Raw genomic sequence first — 25153 nt, 5'->3', positions numbered from 1 at the left:
ATCTTGAATTAATCTTCATATAAGGAGTAAGGAAAGGATCCAGTTTCAGCTTTCTACTTATGGCTAGCCAATTTTCCCAGCACCATTTATTAAATAGGGAATCCTTTCCTCATTTCTTGTTTCTCTCAGGTTTGTCAAAGATCAGATGGCTGTAGATGTGTGGTATTATTTCTGAGGACTCTGTTCTGTTCCATTGGTCTATATCTCTGTTTTGGTACCAGTACCATGCTGTTTTGGTTACTGTAGCCTTGTAGTATAGTTTGAAGTCAGGTAGCGTGATGCCTCCAGCTTTGTTCTTTTCACTTAGGCTTGTCTTGGCAATGCGGGCTCTTTTTTGGTTCCATATGAACTTTAAAGCAGTTTTTTCCAATTCTGTGAAGAAACTCATTGGTAGCTTGATGGGGATGGCATTGAATCTATAAATAACCTTGGGCAGTATGGCCATTTTCACGATATTGATTCTTCCTATCCATGAGCATGGTATGTTCTTCCATTTGTTTGTGTCCTCTTTGATTTCACTGAGCAGTGGTTTGTAGTTCTCCTTGAAGAGGTCGTTTACATCCCTTGTAAGTTGGATTCCTAGGTATTTTATTCTCTTTGAAGCAATTGTGAATGGAAGTTCATTCATGATTTGGCTCTCTGTTTGTCTGTTACTGGTGTATAAGAATGCTTGTGATTTTTGCACATTAATTTTGTATCCTGAGACTTTGCTGAAGTTTCATATCAGCTTAAGGAGATTTTGGGCTGAGACAATGGGGTTTTCTAAATATACAATCATGTCATCTGCAAACAGGGACAATTTGACTTCTTCTTTTCCTAAAATAACCTTGATTTCTTTCTCTTGCCTGATTGCCCTAGCCAGAACTTCCAATACTATGTTGAATAGGAGCTAAGAGAGAGAGCATCCCTGTCTTGTGCCAGTTTTCAAAGGGAATTTTTACAGTTTTTGCCCATTCAGTATGATATTAGCTGTGGGTTTGTCATAAATAGCTCTTATTATTTTGAGGTATGTTCCATCAATACCGAATTTATTGAGTGTTTTTAGCATGAAGGGCTGTTGAATTTTGTCAAAAGCCTTTTCTGCATCTATTGAGGTAATCATGTGGTTCTTGTCTTTGGTTCTGTTTATATGCTGGATTACATTGATTGATTTGCGAATGTTGAACCAGCCTTGCATCCCAGGGTTGAAGCCCACTTGATCATGGTGGATAAGCTTTTTGATGTGCTGCTGAATCTGGTTTGCCAGTATTTTATTGAAGATTTTTGCATCGATGTTCATCAGGGATATTGGTCTAAACTTCTCTTTTTTTGTTGTGTCTCTGCCAGGCTTTGGTATCAGGATGATGTTGGCCTCATAAAATGAGTTAGGGAGGATTCCCTCTTTTTCTATTGATTGGAATAGTTTCAGAAGGAATGGTATCAGCTCCTCCTTGTACCTCTGGTAGAATTCAGCTGTGAATCCATCTGGTCCTGGACTTTTTTTGGTTGGTAGGCTATTAATTATTGCCTCAATTTGACAGCCTGCTATTGGTCTATTCAGGGATTCAACTTCTTCCTGGTTTAGACTTGGGAGAGTGTAAGTGTCCAGGAAATTATCCATTTCTTCTAGATTTTCTAGTTGATTTGCATAGAGGTGTTTATAGTATTCTCTGATGGTAGTTTGTATTTCTGTGGGGTCGGTGGTGATATCCCCGTTATCATTTTTTATTGCTTCTATTTGATTCCTCTCTCTTTTCTTCTTTATTAGTCTTGCTAGCGGTCTGTCAATTTTGTTGATCTTTTCAAAAAACCAACTCCTGGATTCATTGATTTTTTTGGAGGGTTTTTCGTGTCTCTATCTCCTTCAGTTCTGCTCTGATCTTAGTTATTTCTTGCCTTCTGCTAGCTTTTGAGTGTGTTTGCTCTTGCCTCTCTAGTTCTTTTAATTGTGATGTTAGAGTGTCCATTTTAGATCTTTCCTGCTTTCTCTTGTGGGCATTTAGTGCTATAAATTTCCCTCTACACACTGCTTTAAATGTGTCCCAGAGATTCTGGTATGTTGTATCTTTGTTCTCATTGGTTTCAAAGAACATCTTTATTTCTGCTTTCATTTCGTTATGTACCCAGTAGTCATTCAGGAGCAGGTTGTTCAGTTTCCATGTAGTTGAGCGGTTTTGATTGAGTTTCTTAGTCCTGAGTTCTAGTTTGATTGCACTGTGGTCTGAGAGACAGTTTGTTATAATTTCTGTTCTTTTACATTTGCTGAGGAGTGCTTTACTTCCAATTATGTGGTCAATTTTGGAATAAGTGCGATGTGGTGCTGAGAAGAATGTATATTCTGTTGATTTGGGGTGGAGAGTTCTATAGATGTCTATTAGGTCCACTTGGTGCAGAGATGAGTTCAATTCCTGGATATCCTTGCTAACTTTCTGTCTCGTTAATCTGATTAATGTTGACAATGGAGTGTTGAAGTCTCCCATTATTATTGTATGGGAGTCTAAGTCTCTTTGTAAGTCTCTAAGGACTTGCTTTATGAATCAGGGTGCTCCTGTATTGGGTGCATATATATTTAGGTTAGTTAGCTCTTCCTGTTGAATTGATCCCTTTACCATTATGTAATGGCCTTCTTTGTCTCTTTTGATCTTTGATGGTTTAAAGTCTGTTTTATCAGAGACTAGGATTGCAACCCCTGCTTTTTTTTGTTCTCCATTTGCTTGGTAGATCTTCCTCCATCCCTTTATTTTGAGCCTATGTATGTCTCTGCATGTGAGCTGGGTCTCCTGAATACAGCAGACTGATGGGTCTTGACTCTTTATCCAGTTTGCCAGTCTGTGTCTTTTAATTGGACCATTTAGTCCATTCACATTTAAGGTTAATATTGTTATGTGTGAACTTGATCCTGCCATTATGATATTAACTGGTTATTTTGCTCGTTAGTTGATGCAGTTTCTTCCTAGCCTCGATGGTCTTTACATTTTGGCATGTTTTTGCAATGGCTGGTACTGGTTGTTCCTTTCCATGTTTAGGGCTTCCTTCAGGGTCTCTTGTAAGGCAGGCCTGGTGGTGACAAAATCTCTAAGCATTTGCTTATCTGTAAAGAATTTTATTTCTCCTTCACTTATGAAACTTAGTTTGGCTGGATATGAAATTCTGGGTTTAAAATTCTTTTCTTTAAGAACATTGAATACTGGCCCCCATTCTCTTCTGGCTTGTAGAGTTTCTGCTGAGAGATCTGCTGTTATTCTGATGAGCTTCCCTTTGTGGGTAACCCGACCTTTCTCTCTGGCTGCCCTTAAGATTTTTTCCTTCATTTCAACTTTGGTGAATCTGGCAATTATGTGTCTTGGAGTTGCTCTTCTTGAGGAGTATCTTTGTGGTGTTTTCTGTATTTCCTGAATTTGAATGTTGGCCTGCCCTGCTAGGTTGGGGAAGTTCTCCTGGATGATATCCTGCAGAGTGTTTTCCAACTTGGTTCCATTTTCCCCCTCACTTTTAGGCACCCCAATCAGACGTAGATTTGGTCTTTTTACATAATCCCATACTTCTTGCAGGCTTTGTTCATTTCTTTTTCTTCTTTTTTCTTTTGGTTTCTCTTCTCGCTTCATTTCATTCATTTGATCCTCAATCGCTGATACTCTTTCTTCCAGTTGATCGAGTCGGTTACTGAAGCTTGTGCATTTGTCACGTATTTCTCGTGTCATGGTTTTCATCTCTGTCATTTCGTTTATGACCTTCTCTGCATTAATTAGGCTAGCTGTCAATTCTTCCACTCTTTTTTCAAGATTTTTAGTTTCTTTGCACTGGGTACGTAATTCCTCCTTTAGCTCTGAGAAGTTTGATGGACTGAATCCTTCTTCTCTCATCAAAGTCATTCTCTGACCAGCTTTGATCCGTTGCTGGCGATGGGCTGCGCTCCTTTGCAGGGGGAGATGCGCTCTTATTTTTTGAATTTCCAGCTTTTCTGCCCTGCTTTTTCCCCATCTTTGTGGTTTTATCTGTCTCTGGTCTTTGATGATGGTGATGTACTGATGGGGTTTTGGTATTGGTGTCCTTCCTGTTTGATAGTTTGCCTTCTGACAGTCAGGACCCTCAGCTGTAGGTCTGTTGGAGATTGCTTGAGGTCCACTCCAGACCCTGTTTGCCTGGGCATCAGCAGCAGAGGTTGCAGAAGACAGAATATTGCTGAACAGCGAGTGTACCTGTCTGATTCTTACTTTGGAAGCTTCCTCTCAGGGGTGTACTCCACCCTGTGAGGTGTGGGGTGTCAGACTGCCCCTAGTGGGGGATGTCTCCCAGTTAGGCTACTCAGGGGTCAGGGACCCACTTGAGCAGGCACTCTGTCCCTTCTCAGATCTCAACCTCCGTGTTGGGAGATCCACTGCTCTCTTCAAAGCTGTCAGACAGAGTCGTTTGCGTCTGCAGAGGTTCTGCTGCTTTTTTGTTGTTGTTTAGCTGTGCCCTGTCCCCAGAGGTGGAGTCTACAGAGACAGGCAGGTTTCCTTGAGCTGCTGTGAGCTCCACCCAGTTCGAGCTTCCCAGTGGCTTTGTTTACTTACTTAAGCCTCAGCATTGGCGGGCGCCCCTCCCCCAGCCTTGCTGCTTCCTTGCGGTTAGATTGCAGACTGCTGTGTTAGCAATGTGGGAGGCTCCATGGGTGTGGGACCCTCCCGGCCAAGTGTGGGATATATTCTGGTGTGCCCGTTTGCTTAAAGCACAGTATTGGGGTGGGAGTTACCCGATTTTCCATGTGTTGTGTGTCTCAGTTCCCCTGGCTAGGAAAAGGGATTCCCTTTCCCCTTGTGCTTCCCAGGTGAGACGATGCCTCGCCCTGCTTCAGCTCTCGCTGGTCGGGCTGCAGCAGCTGACCAACACCGATTGTCCGGCACTTCCTAGTGAGATGACCCCAGTACCTCAGTTGAAAATGCAGAAATCACCGGTCCTCTGTGACGCTCGCGCTGGGAGTTGGAGACTGGAGCTGTTCCTATTCGGCCATCTTGCTCCACCCCCCCGCAATGTTTATTTTTAAATAGAATCCATCATAATGCTTTTAAAAAAATAATATTTGGTCAGGTGTGGTGGTTCATGCCTGTAATCCCAGCACTTTAGGAGGCTGAGGTGGGAGGACTGCTTGAGTCCAGGAGTTCAAGACCAGCCTGGGCAACAGGGTGAGACTGCCATCTCTACAAACAATACAAATTTTTAAAAATTAGCTGGGCGTGGTGGTGCACGCCTGTGGTCCTAGCTACTTGGCAGCCTGAGGCAAAAGAGCAAGGCTTTAGTGAGCTGTGATTGTGCCACTGCACTCTAGCCTGGGCAACAGAGAGAGACCCTGTCTCAAAAAAAAATAATAATAATAACAACATTTATTGTTAACTTAGAAAGCTATGGTACATAGAAATATATATATACACACACACACACATATACATTAACAAGTGTTTTAAAATATAGTCATGGATAATAGAAAACATTTTTGTTATCTAGGTTTTGAATATGCAAAATACAGAAGTCTCATGTATTTTTATGAGCAATGTAAGTCATTATAATAACTGAGTTGTATATATTAAGTATTTGTTGTCCATATTATCTGGCTTAGCCCTGTTTCACTTCCATATTATCTCCTAACGCTTGTGATAAATAGTGTTCTGATTCAGGCTTGATGGTTTTTCACCTGAGTCCACTCCAGTGCATGTGGCTCTGAGGCCATCATTTCCCATCCAATCTTTCTGCTATGACTTTGTTCATGCTACAGAGCACAATATCAAACTCACTGTAGATAGTCCTACAGGCAGTCCCTATGCTCTTCCATGTCCATGGCTAGTCCTCACTTTCAGCTATGGAAAGACCGTGGAATTTATAATAATTCCTGTTGTTCTCTAGCCTCCTAGTCTCATTAGGAGCAGGGCCAGGCAAAGTTGGCTTACAGACCAAATCTGGCCTACCACCTGCTTTGTAAATAAAGTTTTACTGGAACACAGCCACACTCATTTATTTACATATTGTCTACAGCTATTTTCACTGCAAAAGCAGAATTGAGTAGTTATGACAGAGGCCTTGTGGCCCACAAAGGTTAAACTATTCAATATCTGGTTCCTTAAAAAAATGATGTTGACTAGGGCACTGAGTTTTTAAGACAGCTCAACCAGGAATTAATACATTTGTCAAATCCAGTTACAAATAGAGCTTTTCACTCACATCCGTAAGTTATATCTGCAGACTATATAAATTAGTCTTAAACAGATAACTGGGAAAAGTTAAGCTAACTTTACTGATTTTCCTCTTCTATTGCCTCTCTATCCTAGATACCTACTCTGCAGCCCCAAATAGAACATTTCTTCCTTGGCAGGAGCACAGAGTTTCATAATAGCCCTTTGATTGCCTTTAGTCCTTTTAATAGTTCTATTGTTATCATCTAACATATATATTGTTCAATAAGAATGTTTTAATTGAATTAATAAATGAAAAATGTGGATCAGCATTTTGAAAGCTACGTTTTACAGAATGCTTGCTATCTTTGAAATGTGTTCCATGAAAAGGATGGTCTATCTAAAAAACAAAAAAATCTATGGTCAAATAAGTTTGGTAAATAATGACACACAGTTTTTTTTCAGGAGCACCATAGTTCACATAGGTGTATTAAAGTTTTGGAGAAGGGGAGGGTGACTTCAACAAAATGGCACAGTAGGCAGCTCAAGCTCTCATAAAAGAGTAGAAACTTTCAGAACCAATTTTGTCAGAATTCTGGAAAACAGTCAAAAGTTTACAGCAACCAAATGTCCACAAAATCAAGAAAAAGGTAACTTCAAAATGGTAGGAAAGTTTCGTGGTATTTCTACTTGCCCTTGTCTCATCCCCTCCCTGGTATGGCAGTAGTTTTGGTTTAAAATTGGTAGTAGCCTACACTCCTAGTATGGGGCCCTGGTCCCTTGATCTGGAAGGAGTAGACCAAACCTTATTCACAAATTATTTTGTGTGTCTGTTCTAACCTTTCTATAGGCTACCAAAAGGACAAATGCAAGGAGTTTATATTTGTTTTCTAGGGCTACCGTAACAAAATACCACAGACTGAGTGGTTTAAACAACAGAAATGTACTTTCTCACGGTTCTGAAGGCCAGAAGTCCAAAATCCAGATGTTGACAGGTTTGCTTTCTTTTGAGGCTTCTCTCCCTGGCTTGTAGATATCTGCCTTCTCATCGTGTTTTCACATGGTCTTTCCTCTGTGTAAACATATCCCTGGTGTCTCTTTTCTCCTCTTCTCATAAGGACACCAGTCATATCAGATTAAGGCCAACCCTCACTTAAACTTAACTTTTATAGACCTTATCTCCAAATATGGTTACATTTTTGAGGTACTGAGGGTGAAGGCATATGAATGTGGTGGGGGACACAATTCAGCCTATGACAATGCTCATCTCTGTTTTTACCTAACTCAGGATGGAAAGGCAGTGAGTATTAAAAAAATACGGCAAGTCAAACTAAAAATCTTAAAGAGTAAAATATTACCATTGAAATATACAATAGACCATCTAAGAGCTTGGGAGTAAAACCTAGAGATTTTCTTAGGGAAATTAGGACATTCAAAATCGGCCATGTATATGGCAAATTTAGAAAGCCACTGCATTTTCAGGGAAACACGTATGCTCAGAAAAGACCCGAGCAAACCCTCACCTTTCACCTTGGGCTGATCCCTAGATTCAGTTCAAGTCCAGCTAATTGTTGAAGGGCTCTGGCATAGAGCCAATCTGTAAAGACTGGGAGAGGTATGTTTTGTTTGCTTGGTTGGTTGGTTGGTTGGTTGCTTGGTATTTTAGCTCCTGATATTCAAGAAAATCTCTCATAAAATTCTAGCTGAACACAGGCTGAGAAACAAAGATTATAGTGACCACACATGAGAAGGAATATTATAGTCTTTGCAGAAATAGTTTTGGAAAGTCACTAAGCAAATGGCCTACTATACCCTTCAACAATCAAAACATTCAGCAAACTCTAGAGAGGGCACATAATTTTCAGTTACCACACTATGATAAATATACAGTTTTCACAAAAAATCACAATGAATAAAAAGTAACAAGAAAGTATTGGCTAATTCAAAGGAACAAAATTAATTGATAGAAATTATCCCTGAGGAAGTTGAGACACTGGGCTTACTAAACAAGGACTTTAAAACAACTGTCTTAAATATGCTGAAAGATCTAAAGGAAAACAAAGACAAAGAATGAAAGGAAATCAGGAATATTATGTAGGAATAACAATATCAATAAAGAAATTATTTAAAAAAATAGAAATTCTGTATCTGAAAGGTAAAACAGAAATAGAAAATTCACTGGGGTAGTTTAACGGTAGGTTTGAGCAGGTAGAAGAAAGAATCAGTTAATGAAGATAGGAAAATTGAAATGATCAAGTCTGAGAAGCAGAAAGAAAAAAGAATAAATAAAAGTAAACAGAGCCTAAGATACCAATGGGAACCCATCAAATAGACCGATATACACATTCTGGAAGTTCCAGAAGAATAAAGAAAGAGTGGAAAGAATATATGAATAAAAACATTTGAGAAATAATGGTTCCCACATTTTATGAAATATATAAATCTACAAATCCAAGAAGCACAATAAATTCCAAGTATGGTAAACACAAAGAGATCCACACTGATACACATTATAATCAAACTGTTGAAAGCCAAAAACAATGAGGACACTGGAATAACAGCAAGATAAAAACAACTCATTACATACATGGGATCCCTAGTAAGACTATCAACTGGTTTCTCAGTGGAAACCTTAAGGGCCAGAAGACAATGGGATGATATATTTAAAGTGCTGAAAAAAAAAAAAAAAACTGTAACTGAAAGTTTATATCCAGCAAAACTGTCCTTAACAAATGAGGAAGAAATTAAGACATTACTAGACTGGCAAAAGCTGAGGGAGTTCATTACCACTAGACTTGGCCTACGAGAAATGATAAAGGGAGTCCTTCAAGCTGAAATGAAAGGATGCTAAACAGTAAGTAAAAGTCTTAAGAATAAATAAAGATCTCCCCTAAAGGTAAATGTATGGGAAAAATGTAAAAACACTATTATTGTATTTGGAGTTCATAACTGCACTTTTATCTCCTACAGGATTTGGAAAGACAAATGCATAAAAAGTCATTAGTTGATTTTATTGTGCAATAAAAAGATATAATCTGCAACAACAAAAACAGAAAGGAGAGAGAATGGTGTTGTGTAAGAGTGGAGCTATTGTATGTTATTGAAGTTAAGTTGGTATCATTTCTGACTAGGTTTTATAAATTTAGGTTGTTAAATGTAATTCCCATGGTAATCACAAAGAAAATGTGTGAAAAGTTAACAAAAAAGGAAATGAAAAGAAAATCCAAATGGTTCACTACAAAAAAATCAACTAAACATAAAAGAGGTCATAATAGAGGAAATGTAGGACATAAAAAGTTGTAAGATATTCAGAAAACAAATAAAATGATGGAAGTCCTTCCTTATCAGTAATTACTTTAAATGTAAATGGATTAAACACCCTAATCAAAAGACATGTATTGGCAGAATGGATAAAACAAACCATGATTCAACTATATGCCATCTACAAGAGACTCACTTTAGTTTCAGAGTCACAAGTAGGCTAAGAGCAAAAAAATTGAAAAAGATATTCCATGAAATAGTAACCAAAAGAAAGCTGAGGTGGTATAATAATGTCAGACAAAATAGATTTTAAGTCAAAACTTGTTAAAAGAGACAAAGAATGACATTATATATGGAGAGAGATCTCTGAAGATGTTCTATTTATTATTAAAAATAGTTGGAAGTCTCCAACTATTGTAGAAATGTTTATTTCTCTCATTACTTTTGTCAGTATCTGCTTTATATATTTTGGAGCTCTGTTGTTTGGTGCATATGTGTTTAGAATTATTATATCTTCTTAATGAGTTGACCATTTTATCAATATATAATATCATTGTTTTTAGGACACTAAACAAGCCTCAGTAAGTTTTAAAGTATTGGAATAATAAAATGTATCTTTTCCCACTATAGTGGAATGAAGCTAAAATCAATAACAGAAGAAAAACTGGAAAATTCAGAAATATTTGGAAATAATACCATCTTAAACAAACAATAAATCAAAGAAGAAATGACAAGGGACATAAGAGATGAATGAAAACAAAAACACAACATACCAAAAACTTATGGGATAGAGTGAAGGCAGTGCTTAGAGGCAAATTTATAATATAAATGCCTACACTTTAAAAGAAGAACAATCTCAAATCAACAACATAACTTTACGCCTTGAAGAACTAGAATAAGAACAACAAACTAAATCCAAAGTTATCAGAGGAAGTAAATAATAAAGATTAGAATGGAGGAAAACAGAGAATAGAAAAAGAGTTGCAGTATAAACAAAACCAAAAGTTTGTTCTTTCAAATATCAGCCAAATTGATAAACATTTATCTAGACTGACAAAAAAAGAGAAGACTCAACCAAAATCAGAAATGAAAATGGAGTCATTACTATTGACCGTACAGAAATAAAAAGAACTTTAAGAGAAGATTATGAATAAATTAGATAACCTAGATGAAATGAACAAATAAGTAGAAACACATAATTTACCTACACTGATTGAAGATGAAATTAAAAATCTCAACAAACATATAACAAGTAAAGGGATTGAATCAGCAATCAGAAACCTCACAAGAAAGAAAAGTTCAAGACCAGATGGCCTCACTGGTGAATTCTAGCACACATTTTAAAGAAAAATTAACATGAATCTTCAAACTCTTCCAAGAAGTAGTCAAGGAGGAAACACTTGTTAACTTATTCTATGAGTCCAGCATTACTCTAATGCCAAAGCCAGATAAAATCACCACAAGAAAAGAAAATCACAGACCAATATCCCTTTGTAGTGAGTGCTTGTGATTGTATGTTGTCTTGACATACATTTTATATGTAAGTTTAACTCTCTCATGCCAGAAAGAGGGCTCAGTCACCCTTGACATATTCTCATATTCTCCCCCCCTGAATGCTAGCCAGAGGTAAAACTTAGAGGTATCTCTCCTGCCTAGCAGGGAGGACTCCCTGCTTTCCTTCTACGTCCTTTAAAGAGACCATTCAGACATTTGCCTGCGAACTTAAAGTGATCACCTTTCAATTACAAAATGACCATTTGAAACTAGTTCCTGCTCACTTTTAAACCACGAATTAAAGCCCCCCTGTGGGAAGCCTGTTTAGATAACACCCTAGACTGAATAAAAGCATTGGCCCATGGGTCCCTTCTCTCTCTCTGCCTGTGCACCCTGACCTCTGCATGTGTGCAGTCTCTGGGCATGCTATGTACCCTCCAGGGTACATAAGTAGTAAAAATTAAACTTTCGCGTTGCGGTTGTGTCATTAAAGCTGTTCTGGCAATCTGACCCCTGACAGTGAGGCAGCCCCAAAGCGCACAGATGTAGATTGCCTCTGCTGGTGCTCTTTTGTCCAAGTCTCTTAGCTGCTGGGGGACAGTATTTAACAGCTAGATTGATAGAGTTTCATTCAAAACACCCTTATGAAAGTGTATTTAAAAATCCTTGACAAAATATTAGCAAACCATATCCAACAGCACAGTAAAAGGATTACACACCATGACCAATTGAGATTTATTCCAGAAATACAAAGGTGGTTCAATATAAGAAAACAAATTAAAGTAATATACCACATTAATAGAATGAAGGAGAAAAACACACAATCACCTCATTGATGCAGAAAAGGTATTTGGCAAAATTCCAACATCCCTTAATGATTTCAAAAACACTTAGAAAACTAGAAATAGAAGAAAACTTCAATATGATAAAGGGAATTTATTAAAACTCACAATTAACAACATGATCCAACTATAGGCCATCTACAGGAGGCATACTTAAGAGTGAAAGATTGAAAACTTTTCCCTCTAAGATCAGAAATAAGACAATACCTGTCTTCACCACTGCTATTTGGCATTGTATTGGAAGTTTTGTCCAGAGCAATTAGACAAGAAAAATAAATGAAAGGCATCCAAACTTGAAAGAAGGAAGTATATCTTTACTCACAAATGACACAGTCCTACGTATAGAAAACCCCAAAGAATCCAAAAGAAAATTACTAGAGCTAATCAATTCAGCAAAGTTGTGGCATACAAAATGAACACACAAAAATCAATTGCTTCTGTACACCTGCAATAAACAATTTGACAAGAAAGTTAGAAAACACTTCCATTTATAACAGTATGTAAAAGAATAAAATACCTAAAAATAAGTTAACCAAAGAGGTGAAAGTTTTGTACACTGAAAACTATAAAACATTGCTGAAAAACGCAAAGAAGACCTAAATAAATGGAAAGACACCCCTTATTAAGGCATGAGTAGGAAGACAATATTTTTAAGGTGTCAATACTACCCAAAGTTATCTACAGATTCAAAGCAATCCCTATCAAAGTTCCAAGAGCCCTTTTTGGCAGAAGTGGAAAACTCAATCCTCAACTTCATATTAAATTGCAAGGGGCCTTGAATAGTCAAAATAACCTTGAAAAAGAAGAACAAAGTGGAAGGACTCACAATTCCTAACTTCAAAACTTAATACAAAACCACATTATCAAAACAGTGTCATACTGGCATAAGGATAAATATATTGACCAATAGAATAAAATCGATAGTTCAGAAATCCATACACCTATGGCCAATTGATTTTGACAGGGTTGGCAAGTCCATTTAATGAGGAAAGACCAGTGTCCTCAAGAAATAGTGCTGGGACTTGGCTGGGCATGGTGGCTCACGCCTGTAATCCCAGCACTTTGGGAGGCCAAGTCTGGCAGATTACCTGAGGTCAGGAGTTCGAGACCAACCTGGCCAACATGGGGAAACCCTGTCTCTACTAAAAATACAAAAATTAGCTGGGCGTGGTGGCACATGCCTGTAATCCCAGCTACTCTGGAGGCTTAGGGAAGACAATTGCTTGAGCCTGGGAGGCGGAGATTGCAGTGAGTTGAGATCGTGCCACTGCACTCCAGCCTGGCCAATACAGCGAGACTCTGTCTCAAAAAAAAAAAAGAAAAGAAAAGAGAGTGCTGGGACAACTGAATTTCCACATGCAAAACAATGAAGTTGGACCTCTCTTATACCATATGCAAAAATTATCTCAAAATTAATCAATTACCTAAATGTAAGAGTTAAAACCAAAAAGCTATTTTTTAAAATATAAGGTTAAATCTTCATTACCTTGGATTTGGCAATTGATCCTTGGATATGAAACAAAAGCATGAGAAACCAAAGAAAAAATAGGTAAATTAAACTTTACCAAAACTAAAGGCGAAGTGTGGTGGCTCATGCCTGTAATCCCAGCACTTTGGGAGGCCGAGACAGGCAGATCCCTTGAGGTCAGGAGTTTGAGACCGGCCTGACCAACATGGTAAACCCCGTCCCTACTGAAAATACAAAAAATAGCCAGGCATGGTGGTGGGTGCCTGTAATACCAGCTACTCAGGAGGCTGAGGCAGGAGAATCACTTGAACCTGGGAGGCAGAGGTTGCAGTGAGCTGAGACCATGCCACTGCACTCCAGCCTGGGTGACAGAGTAAGACTCCATCTCAAACAAACAAACAAACAAAAAACCCTAAAAACTTATATGTGTCAAAGGACATTTTGAAGAAAGTGAAAAAACAGTAAAGAAAATATTTGTAAATCATGTCTGAGGAGGGTTTAATATCCAGAATATGTAAAGAACTACAATCCAATAAAATGACAAAATACCCAATTCAAAAATGGGTAAAAGGCTTGAATAGGTATTTATGCAAAAAATATACAAATAGCCAATAAGTACATGAAGAGATGCTCAGTGTCATTACTCATTAGGGGAATGCAAATCAAAACCACAATGATGTACCATTTCACATGTCCTAAGATGGCAATAATTTTAAAAATGGAAAATAAGTATTGACACAGATGTGGAGAAACTGGAACTCTCATACATTGCTTGTGACAAAATGGTGCAGTTTGGCAGTTCTTCAAAATGCTAAACATGAAATTATCGTATGACCCAGCAATTCCACTTCTTAGTATATATCCAAAAGAATTAAAGCAGGGACTCACACCTACTTTTATATAAATATTCACTGCAGCATTATTCATAATAGCCAAAAAGATGAGAACAATCTAAAGTGTTAACAGATGAATAATGTTTCATATATACATACAATAGAATATTTTTCCACCATGAAAAGGAATGAAATTCTGACACATGCAACTACATGGATGAACCTTGAAAACATTATGTTGTAAAAGAAATGAGTCACAAAGGACAAATATATTATACAATTCCACTTACATTTAAATATCCTACATAGACAAATTTATAGGGAAAGAAAGTAGATTAGAGTTTACCAGAAGTGGCAGGGAGGGGAAAGGAAAAGTTATTTCTTAATGGTTACAGAGTTGTTATTTGGTGTGATTGAAAAGTTTTGGAAACAGACTGGTAATGGTTGCACAATATTGTGAATGCAATTAATGCCACTGAATATAGTTCAAATATATATTTATATAAAACAAATAACATATGTGTTATATAATACACACACATAGCTGTATAAAACACCACGATTTAAAAACAATAAAATGCTTTGGGAAAACCTACATTAAAGAAACTACATGACTATTCAACAGTGCTTTCCAAACTTGTTTGACCTTAGAAGTTTTACAAATGGACTATATTTCAAAGGACATTTATGAAAGACAGAAACAAAATACAAGTGATCATAATTTTGAAAGGGAGAAAGATGGTCTGCAGCAACAAGTCCCCCTTGTTAAAGTGCAGACTGCTTCAGCAGGTCTCAGATGGGGCCTGAGGACTTGGCATTTCCAACAAGCTCCTAGGTGATGCTGATGCTGCTGGTCCTCAGCCCACAGTTTGAGTAGCAGGGGATATACTAGTGCTATATATGAAGAATAGCACTATTCTTCATGATCCTGTTCCCTACCATAGCCAATTTGATCAACTGACCTGAAAGCAAATATGTTAATGGATAATAACAATTTATTATGCCTCCAACATAGCATAGTTATAATTTTACATGGATTTCTAAGATAAATGCCTTATTCCGAAGAAGATACTCTGAGAAAGTGATATATAGCAACAAAGAAGATCAATATGGGATGGGGATTGTCATATTTTGTGCAGGCGGCAGGTGAGGTGGAATTATTTTTTCAAATACTTTTAAAGTATGCCAGATCAATATTTTACTTCCATTTATATTTGGATTGCATACTTGAATTATGGCCAGATCACTCTTTCGCATAAGAATAAAAGAAAAATTAAAGGAAAAAATGAGAGCAAGAGAGAAAGGGAAGGGGGTCAGGAAGAAGAGGGAAGAAGGGAGATAGGAGACAAGGAAGGAATGAAGGATAGGAATGATAGTGCCATGAAAAACTAGATGTCTACATAATTCTTTTCACCAGTCAGATTCTCATTCAACTCATTTTTGAATATCACTTTGCTGATAAATCAATTAGATGGGGTTAACTAGCGTAAAATGTTTCTTTCTATAGTTTACAGAACACATTCATTCACTGGTGATCACATCTAAGAACATGTCCCTGTCAATCAGAACACCTGAGCAGACTATTGTGCTAAATGCAGATGAAAGGTTGTGCTGACACATACTAGGATAACTCCTAAAAGGGGGGTGGGGGGGGGGGGACCAGTTCTCTACAATTCAACCCAAAGAACTTGCAGGTCAACTTCCATATTTAGGTAGCTTGTATCACTAGGATAATTGTATTGGCCTCAGGCATTTTACCCCTGTAGTTAAGAAAAATGTCCTTAAAGTTAGGCAATTTCTGCCTCATCAACTCTGTGACCTTGGGAAAACTAATGATCTTTATACCTCAATTTTTCTCATTTGAGAAATGCAGGTAATGATAATTATTGAAGAATGAAATAAGGCATTCACTGGCACACAGCAAGGTTCAAATATATGTCAATTCTTAGTATATGCATGTGCTAATCCCTCATCAAAAAACATTTTTTCTTTCTAAGGTTTTATATAGAAATGCAAATGAACCTTGAAACAAAATGCCCAAAATTGAAAAAGTCAGATGTAAAGGATTAAGAAAGGCACAAACCAATGTAAAATACCATGGTTAGCAGATCAAGAGGGCAACAGGATATTATGAAATGAGGGAAGTGCAACAAAATGGTTGAAAGTTTAGGTTTTTGGAATCAGAACGATGAGACATGGAGTCTCAGCTTTTCTAATTACTGTGATGTGACTTCAAGCAGTTTAACCTCTCTAACACCATGTTGCCTCATCTGTAAACATTTACTAGAGCAATAAACAGATTCTTCTTTTGTGAGGATTATACTAGATATTTTTTTTAAATGCACTTAGCACAGTGAAGCAATATGTGGTAACTTAAAAATTATTTTGACTTCCAGCAACATACTCATAACGCCACTTATCAGGAAAGATAAAAACAAATATATAACAGTATGACCCAGCTTTCTAAATGCTTCCAAGCCAGTTGGGTAGGCTAGACAAGCAGAAAGTGTACAAGACAACCAATGTTTAAATTTTCAAATTTCTGCTTTTAAATGACATTTCTCTTTTTCCTGTTTATTTTTCCCATCATTCATTTTTTTGGTCTATCTTGCATATAAGAATTCAGAAAAGTTTTCCACCTTGAATTGGATGATCTCAAAGGAAATATTTCATTGTGGAGAGAAAGGGAAATAGCAAACATATATAATTTCTTGTGACTTGCCTCTGCCTTGTCTCATTTATTTCTTATTAGCAGAAAAAATGTTTGTTACAAAATGGAATTTTATAGCCAAGAAAGAGGAGAAAGTATCTATTTTGCTCTGTTTTATTTTGAGTAATCAAAAAAGAAAAAATCAAGCAGAGTAGAAGGTGACCATGGGGAAGAATTCATCATGGCAGATGCTGACATAAGAGGGGCAGGGACAAATTAAAAATACTTGGAGCATTTCAAAGATGTCTACCGAAAACTGTTTGGGTAATATGATGGTGCCTGTGATTCTGTGCCTGTAAATATTTTTTTTTTTAAATCACAATTACATTTCAAAAGGTAGATTTAAGGAGGGCTACAAGGGGCCCTCTCAAATGAATGACTTAAAAAGGCGAAAGAAGAGAAAAACACACTGATAGTCCTTTAAGTATAAATCCTGTTACACAAAAGTATGCATAAGAACACACTTGTACTTTCATCAGGAAAAGAGAGTTCTGAGGGTTATAAGGTATTTTTCAAGGCTCATAGAACTCAGTACCTTTCTTTTCATATCCCCACTACAGAAGATTACACAGACACGAGCAAACACACACATAAAAAAAAAATCACAATTACTGTTTCATTAAAAACAGTATGTTTCAAAGAATAACAACACATCTCTTTTACCAAAACACCTTGCTCCTTCTTTTACCAAAAAAATTTTGCCTGGGGAGTTACATTAGCCATTGTACCCCAAATTTCCTCATTTCTAGAACCTGACATGGACTTCTGAAGGAGTTTAAAAATGCAGCGTTTAAGTGCTGCCATAACTTGTGTTTTCACTACCAGCCTTTGAGGGAGGCCTCAAGCCAAATTCCTCTTCTTTCAGATCCTACAGATTTGTTGGGTACTGAGCCAACTAGGGTGTTTCTTGCACTGGGCTGCTGATCCTTTGTCACATAAAGACATACACATTTCTACAGGAGAAAGCAGCAAATAAATAGATAGTTCATGGCAATATTAGCTCAGAAAGCATTAGGGGAAGTTTCCACAAAGGCAATAAACATCTTCCCCAGCAAAATGTTAAGCAGGGAATCATTAGACAGTGATTTACCTACTGACAAAAAGTAAGAGAAAAAGAGAGCTGCAGTCAGGCTAGTCACTGGATCTCTGGAGCTAAAAATGGACTCTTATTTTATTCAAAGCACATCTAGGATGCAATAATCCTTGCTTTACACCATATTTACTAAGGTAACAATATGGACATAAATTGACATTTCTGTTTGTGTTTATGTCTTAAAATAAGTTAATTTTCTTTGCTATATTTCTGTACATCATTTTTCATTGGTGGTCAGAGAATATAAAGAAGGAGTGGTGTAAATTCAGAGGTGTCAAGAAAATCAAAGTAACCTGCTGATTTAAAGAATGTCATACAAAAGGAGGTGGATGTTTCTGACTCATCCATAACTCAAAATGCAGCTCCATTTTGACCTCATGACCAGGCTATTTCATCACCATGAGGCAACCGCTGTTGATGTCTACAATGTTGATGATCCTAAGGTCAAAAATAAAAAAGCCACCACCCAAAAGGCCATTTTAATAGAAACTTATGACAGTGAATTCAGTTCAATAGTTTTCAGCTTATATTTTCCAAATCCAAAACTCTTCAGGGTAAGTTGCCATTGCTTAACAGCCATTATCCAAAATACGAGTGGGAATGTTTTCATTATGCACCTCTGGGTAAAAGTTTTTTTTTTTTTCAATCTCACTATGATTTTAATTTTATTCAAATCTCTAGCCAATTGCACAGATGTTAATGGAGGTGTATTTTTGCTTCAATGTCTATTGCAATCTTCTCATTGCATTCTGCAGGTCCTCCAGTAAACGTTACTTGCAATATTTTTATCAACAGTTTTGGATCAGTCACAGAAACGACCATGGTAAGTCCTGCAATGCCACTGGCAAGAGAAAGACATGACTCAATTATGCTGTGAACACAAACTGTCAAATTTTCTATTGTTCAACTTGCAGGGCCTCCTGTAAATGTTACCTGCAACATATTTATCAACAGCTTTGGGTCAATAGCAGAAACTACAATGGTGAGTGGGGCTGAGCATTGAAGCCATCGTGTGAAGGAATGGGACGTGGGATTGAAGTGCACTGTGGCATATTTGTGAGACATTTACTGAGTGCCAATTTCCAACTTTGCTTGCCTCTGAAAAGCAATACTTTTTACTACTTTATTTTGTAAAGTCATTTGTCAAGTGTTCATTACTCAATATTCAGTAATCTTATATCCATCATGCCAGAGAAATTTTTAAAACATTTGATGTTTTAATGGTTTTCTATAGAATTATCCACAATAAACATGATGCATAGTTATGGATATTTAAATAGGTGCATCTCCAATGCTTCAGAAGTACAAATTTCAAAGTTTGAGAGATGTAATAGTATAGCCAGTTTTTTACATGAAATGGAATTTTTAAGATAGTTGAGCCTCCCTTCGATGCCACATTTAAGATATATTCCAAAGGGCTGAATTTAGAAAAACACACACACACACACAATTTTGTTGGCAAGACAAAGTAGTTCCAAGTCCATGACAATTATACCATATGCATGCCTTTTCAAAAAAAAAAAAAAAAAAAAAACCGTAAACTTAAAGCTAATTAGAAGCTCATTACAGAGTATGAGTAAACACGTTTCATATATGTGAAAAAGATTTCAGATACTATAAAACCTACAGTGTCGTTAAATTTTTTTTTTTTTGAGACGGAGTCTCTCTGTCACCCAGGCTAGAGTGCAGTGGCATGATCTCAGCTCACTGCAACCTCCACCTCCCAGGTTCAAGCGATTCTTCCACCTCAGCTTCCCAAGTAGCTGGGATTACAGGCGCATACCACCATGCCTGGCTAACTTTTATATTTTGGTAGAGACAGGGTTTTACTATCTTGGCCAGGCTGGTCTTGAACTCTTGACCTCAGGTGATTCGCCGGCCTCGGCCTCCCAAAGTGCTGGGATTACAGGTGTGAGCCACCACAGGATCTCACTCTTTTGCCCAGGTTGGAGTGCAGATCATGGCACACTGAAACTTCAAACTCCTGGGCTCAAACGATACTCCTGCCTCAGCCTCCCAAGTAGCTAGGACTACAGGTGCGTACCACCACATCTGGTTAATTAAAAAAAAAAAATGTGGCAATGAGATCTCACTATATTGCCCAGGCTGGTCTCAAATTCCTGGCCTCGAGCAATCCTCCTGCCTCAGCCTCCCAAAGCACCAGCATTACAGGCATTAACTACTACACCCGGGCTTCTAAACACTCTTCATAAATGTCATGGTCATGTTACCTGTGACATAGCCTATTGGATCATTAAGAGTTCTAGGCTGCAGCATGGAGGTTGCATTTTGGGTGAGATATTTTCTTGGTCCCCATATTATTTACTTTTAAGTCCTAAATCAATTGGCTGGGTCTAATTTGCATGACTATGTAAAGTTTACAACCATTCATTTGATAAAACCAAAATCAAGTGTAATTGAGTTTGACTAAGTATTACGGTGCCTGATGTCCTAAAAATAATAAGCATAATGCCATTGAGAAATTTTAAAAAGTTTCCTTGTTGGTATGAGTTTTCTCTTTTTGGCAACTAACATCATGTTTAATAAATTACTATACTTTTTGGTGTCCTTCATGTTAGAAAGAATTAATTTACCTTTACCACTTTTTTCCCACTGGCAAAATTAGACATAATTCAACTCCACTACCCATTTTGATATTATTCTGAAACATTATTACCCAGAAATGAGACTTGTGAGACTTTGACAGGATGCAGCGAATTTAAAAATTTACCTAAATAAGATAGTTTTTATAGGGTTATGAAATGACTCATAAGAAAAGCTAAACATAGAGTATATCAATTCCCGGGTTGACATTCAGTTTCTGTCTCTCCCCTCTTGGCTTTATCGTAATAAGAGAGGGGGCAAAGCTTCCAGTAGCCCAAATCACTGTCACCAGCTTTACACGATGGCATTCAATGATAATATTTGCACGACCTAATGCTGATTGCATTAATTAGACTCCCATGTTGCTTTGATTAAATCTCCTCATTGCATCGTATTCTCAATCAAAAATGTAAATGTGCACCTTTTCGATGTTCATTAATGCAAAAAAAGCTAAACATGTAAAGAGATTAAAATGGAAGCTATGGATATCCTTGTTTTCTCCTATATTGAACAGCTACTGAAAGTTTAATAAATGAGATGCTCAGGTACTTCCTGATCACTTATTTAGTGACCTTTGTCATGCTTCCTATCAGAAAATTTGGAAACTGTTGCTCAAGGGTAACATACACAGCCTGTCTATTCTGCTGTATAATACAGATTGAATTGCATGGTTAGAAGACTGATGCATATTGTGCTTCTTTTGTTTTACTTCTTAGCTTTGATACAATGACAAACTTTATTTGCTTTAAAAATATATTTTGTTTTATTCAATTTTGGCTTTGGTGAAAAACTACAGAAAATATTTTTTGGAACTCTATCAGGCTTGTCAAAGAAGAAATCCTCAGGCCACCTAGGGTAGGGAATGGCAAAATTTTTCTGTAAAATGCCAGACAGTATACTTAAGACTTTAAGAGCCAGATAGTCTCTGTCACAACTATGTGATTCTGCTCTTTTGGCATGAAAGCAGCCATAAACAATAGTAAGCAAATAGTTGTGGTGGTGCACCAATAAAGCTTTACTTACAAAAACAGGCCAAGGCCCAAGTTAGCAAATAGGTGTGGTTGTGTACCAATAAAGCTTTATTTACAAAAACAGGCTGAAGCCAAAGTTGGGCCACAGGCCATAGGTTGCTAGCCCCAGATTTAGGGCATCAGTATTTAAGTGGATGCATAATAAGAATGTGAGAATTGCTCCAACAAGAAAGGGCCTTATCTTCCAAGATAATTGAGGGCCTGCCTGGGACTCCACCCAGTAAACTAGTCTTAATTAGCTCAGGCTGTGATAACAAAGTATAGATTGGTTGGCTTATAAACAACAGAAATTTATTTCTAACAGTTTTGGAGGCTGGAAGTGTGAGATCAGGGTACTAGCATGGTCAGGTTCTGATGAGAACTCTATTTGGGTTACAGACTGCTGAATTCCTCTGGTATTCTCGCATGGTAGAAAGAAAATTATCTGGAGTCCCTTATAAAAGGGCAGTAATCCCTTTCATGAGTGCTTTACCCTCACAACCTCATCACCACCCAAAGGCCCCGCTTCTACCCTCTAATACGATCACATCGGAGGTTAGAATTTCAACATACGAATTTTGAGAGGATACAAACATTCAGTGCATTGCACACCCAAAGTGTCATCACAGCCCAAGTTTTCTTTACCATACCCCTACGATTTCACCATCCATAAATTTACTGATAGTTTCACAAAATTTGACTCAGAAAAATTGGTCAAAAAAATTAAACAGAAACAGATTCTTCCCTGAACTGTCTTTAGTTGTAGTCAGAATCCTTAGCTTTATGCACAGTGATGAGGTCATTGAGGACACTGATTGGTGCTATTTTCTGGGGTAATAGTTTTGATTTCTCTACATTTTTCAGAATAAACTATGTCCAAGAATGCCTCAGAATTTTGAGTTTCTAAATCTGTTGACTTTCCTCTCTTCCCTTACACTTCACTCTCACCCCACTATCCAAAGAGCATTATTAAAAGTTTTAGTTTGGGGTATTTGTTTCCAAATAAAAGGCAATGATTATGTGTTTCAAGAACTCAACATGGCTTTCTTTGTTGCTATCCAGTCTGCCCTTCCTATGGTTAATGAAGTCCCACTAATTTATTGTAGGTATTGCCTGCCCACAAAGTATAGGCCTGCTTACAGACCTAATACCAATGATCACTCTGATATGTTAGTGTCAGAGATATGTACTCACAGGACAACACATTTGTGTTACTCTAAGGAATATTTTTATGTATCATTATTTTTATGGATATATTATTCAAAAATGCATTTTTGTTCATTAAGAGACACAAAAATCTGTCAGTGGTCCTTGCTAGTTGCCCCAGCATTGAGTATTCAGTGGAACAAATTTTGTGTGGTCCCAAAGACTTCGATGACTAATAAGGAGAAAATGATAAGATAGGTTATATTCTGTTTTTGAAATGTGAGTTTATCATTTTGTTTTTCTCTTTTCTTTAGTTTCTGATGGCAAGTGAATTTACAGGATGGGGAGTATATTTGCAACCCCTGTTTCCTGATATAAAGGCAGAGTTTGAGAATTTTAGTAATGTCAGTAAGGGTCAAGGGTGCTTTCATACTACCATGTGTATATAGCTTTCCCCCAAGTTTGGGCCATCAGAAAATAGAGAAAAGATGCTCTCTTCCCAACTTCCAAATGACTGCCTGGAAGGATGTAGGTAGATAGTGTGTGATTTGGACATATGGATGCTGGAACACTATCCATGACACAGCAGTAGATCCTACTCTGCTCCTCATTTAACAGCTAGGACGGTGAACTGAAAGTGTACAAAATGCGTCTGCTCAGAGAACATCTCCAGAATATAATTCTAGCTCCCTCAAATCCTTCCCCAAAACAAACATTTCACATGCTTTGCTGGTTTCTTCTGCAGAATGAAGAGTTGTTTTATCTCCAATCTGAAATCACACTCCTGAAGAACTCAGATTAAGGAGACAGCCCCTTATTAGAATGCATGTCGTGCTATAACTTCTGAAATAAGACTATGAGTCCCCATTCATTCTATAGCTGCATAAACAAGTTATAAGAAGATGCTAACTTATCAGGGATAGCAGGTAGCTACATTTCTTATTTCTGACTTCTTAAGGAAGAACTAAGAATCTATTACAAGCCTGACTTTTTTTTTTTTTTTTTTTTTTGAAATGGAGTCTCCCTCTGTTGCCCAGGCTGGAGTGCAGTGGTGCAATCTCCGCTCACTGCAACGTGCGCCTCCTGGGTTCAAGCGATTCTCCCACTTCAGCCTCCCGAGTAGCTGGGTCCACAGGCATGCACCACCACACTTGGCTAATTTTTGTATTTTTAGTGGAGACGGTGTTTCACCATGTTGGCCAGTCTGGTCTCGCACTCCTGACCTCAGGTGATGCACCCACTTCAGCCTCCCAAAGTTCTGGGATTACAGGCGTGAGCCACAGCACCCGGCTCAAGTCTGACATTTCTTAAAGAAATATATAAGCTGACCTTGGTCTCTAAATTAGCAGTGCAATGGTAAAGCTTCAATTTATCATAAAGTAACTGCCCCCTATAACTTCAAACTCAAGGTTAACTTCTCATATTAAAGCTCACACAGACTTGAGATTAGGCCTACTTTGGGCACTCTTCCCAAGAGCCGCTGCCTCCAAAATGCTCTATGAACTTGATCATCAGGATGAATGTATTTGAAAAAAAGTCATGGGAATTTGTATAGTTTAGTAAATAGGTAAAAAAACAAAAACTGTATTGAAGCTTTTTTCCATACACCCTGATCTTTACAACTTAATTATTTTTTTCCCTTTTGATCCTGGGGGAATTCGCCCAAACTTGCCATCCTGAAAGTGTCTCCAGAGTAGAGTGACTCCCAGTGGAGTGACCAACTATCCCAATTTGCCTACACTGAGGAAGTTCCCTGGATGTGAGAGTTTTGGGGCCAAAATTGGGAAGTTCTCAGGCAAACCAGGACAAGTTAGTCACCATTAGAGTAATGTAAACAATGACCAAAAATCCAGGTGCCAAACGTGGAGATGGAGCAAGTAAGGGTAAAAAATGTAAAGAAAGAGAGTAAGAATGAATTAGTATATATCACACTTGTGGTCACAAGTAGCAATAGTGGATAACTACTAGCTCTGAAACCACAGACTGGCTTGGTTAGGGAATACTGTTGAAGCCTCAATCGGAGTCCAGATTATCAAGTGACGTAGTACTTTCGATGAACCTAAGGTCTTTGAGTAGAAGTCCCCAGGAGAGCCGTCACTGTCCCCAAGCTATTCATTAGCACAGAAGAAAATTCCCAGACCAAATGGGAATGCCAGGGGTTTGCCTAAGGCTCCCACAGTGTTCCGATTGAGAACATGAAACATCTCTGTTTGGATGAAGCATCAAGTTGGCTACTGTAGATACAACACATTCAGAGACAATGATAAAATAAGAATTTCAAAAGTAAGTAGCTGCAAGGAAAATATTTTGTCAACATGAAAGATCTTAATGTTTATGTCGATAAATTTTAAAAATATTGCCCCATCATGCCATAGTTTTATAAGATTTTCACTACTCAAATTACACAGTGGGTTTCCTTCTGCCCAGAGCATCTGAGCAGAAAGGAACCAGAGATCATGTGATTTCTGATTTGGAAAATAAATCAGTTTTATTTGACAATCTGCCACCACAGACTGATTTCTGTGTTCATTGTTTACCTTTTTCTGTAGCAAAGTCAGCTTGAGTTA

At 37.7% G+C, this 25153-nt stretch overlaps 1 protein-coding gene across 4 annotated transcripts in view; it reads left to right on the top strand.

Moving 5' to 3' along the window:
- Nucleotides 1–25153, top strand: part of GLRA2 (glycine receptor alpha 2) — a 223368-nt gene that overhangs the window by 37938 nt on the left and 160277 nt on the right. For 2 of the 4 annotated variants that reach the window (XM_026449803.1, XM_026449804.1), the window contains one exon: nucleotides 18582–18649. In XM_026449803.1, the coding sequence (XP_026305588.1) occupies nucleotides 18582–18649 (68 nt within the window). Of the gene's footprint in view, nucleotides 1–18581; nucleotides 18650–18740; nucleotides 18809–25153 lie in introns of all 4 variants that reach the window. The other 2 variants (XM_026449802.2, XM_026449805.1) reach the window with 2 other exon arrangements.

Source organism: Piliocolobus tephrosceles, chromosome Y (genome assembly GCF_002776525.5).
Source record: "Piliocolobus tephrosceles isolate RC106 chromosome Y, ASM277652v3, whole genome shotgun sequence".
Classification (NCBI taxonomy): domain Eukaryota; kingdom Metazoa; phylum Chordata; class Mammalia; order Primates; family Cercopithecidae; genus Piliocolobus; species Piliocolobus tephrosceles.
This window is presented reverse-complemented; position numbering and strand designations above follow the sequence as displayed.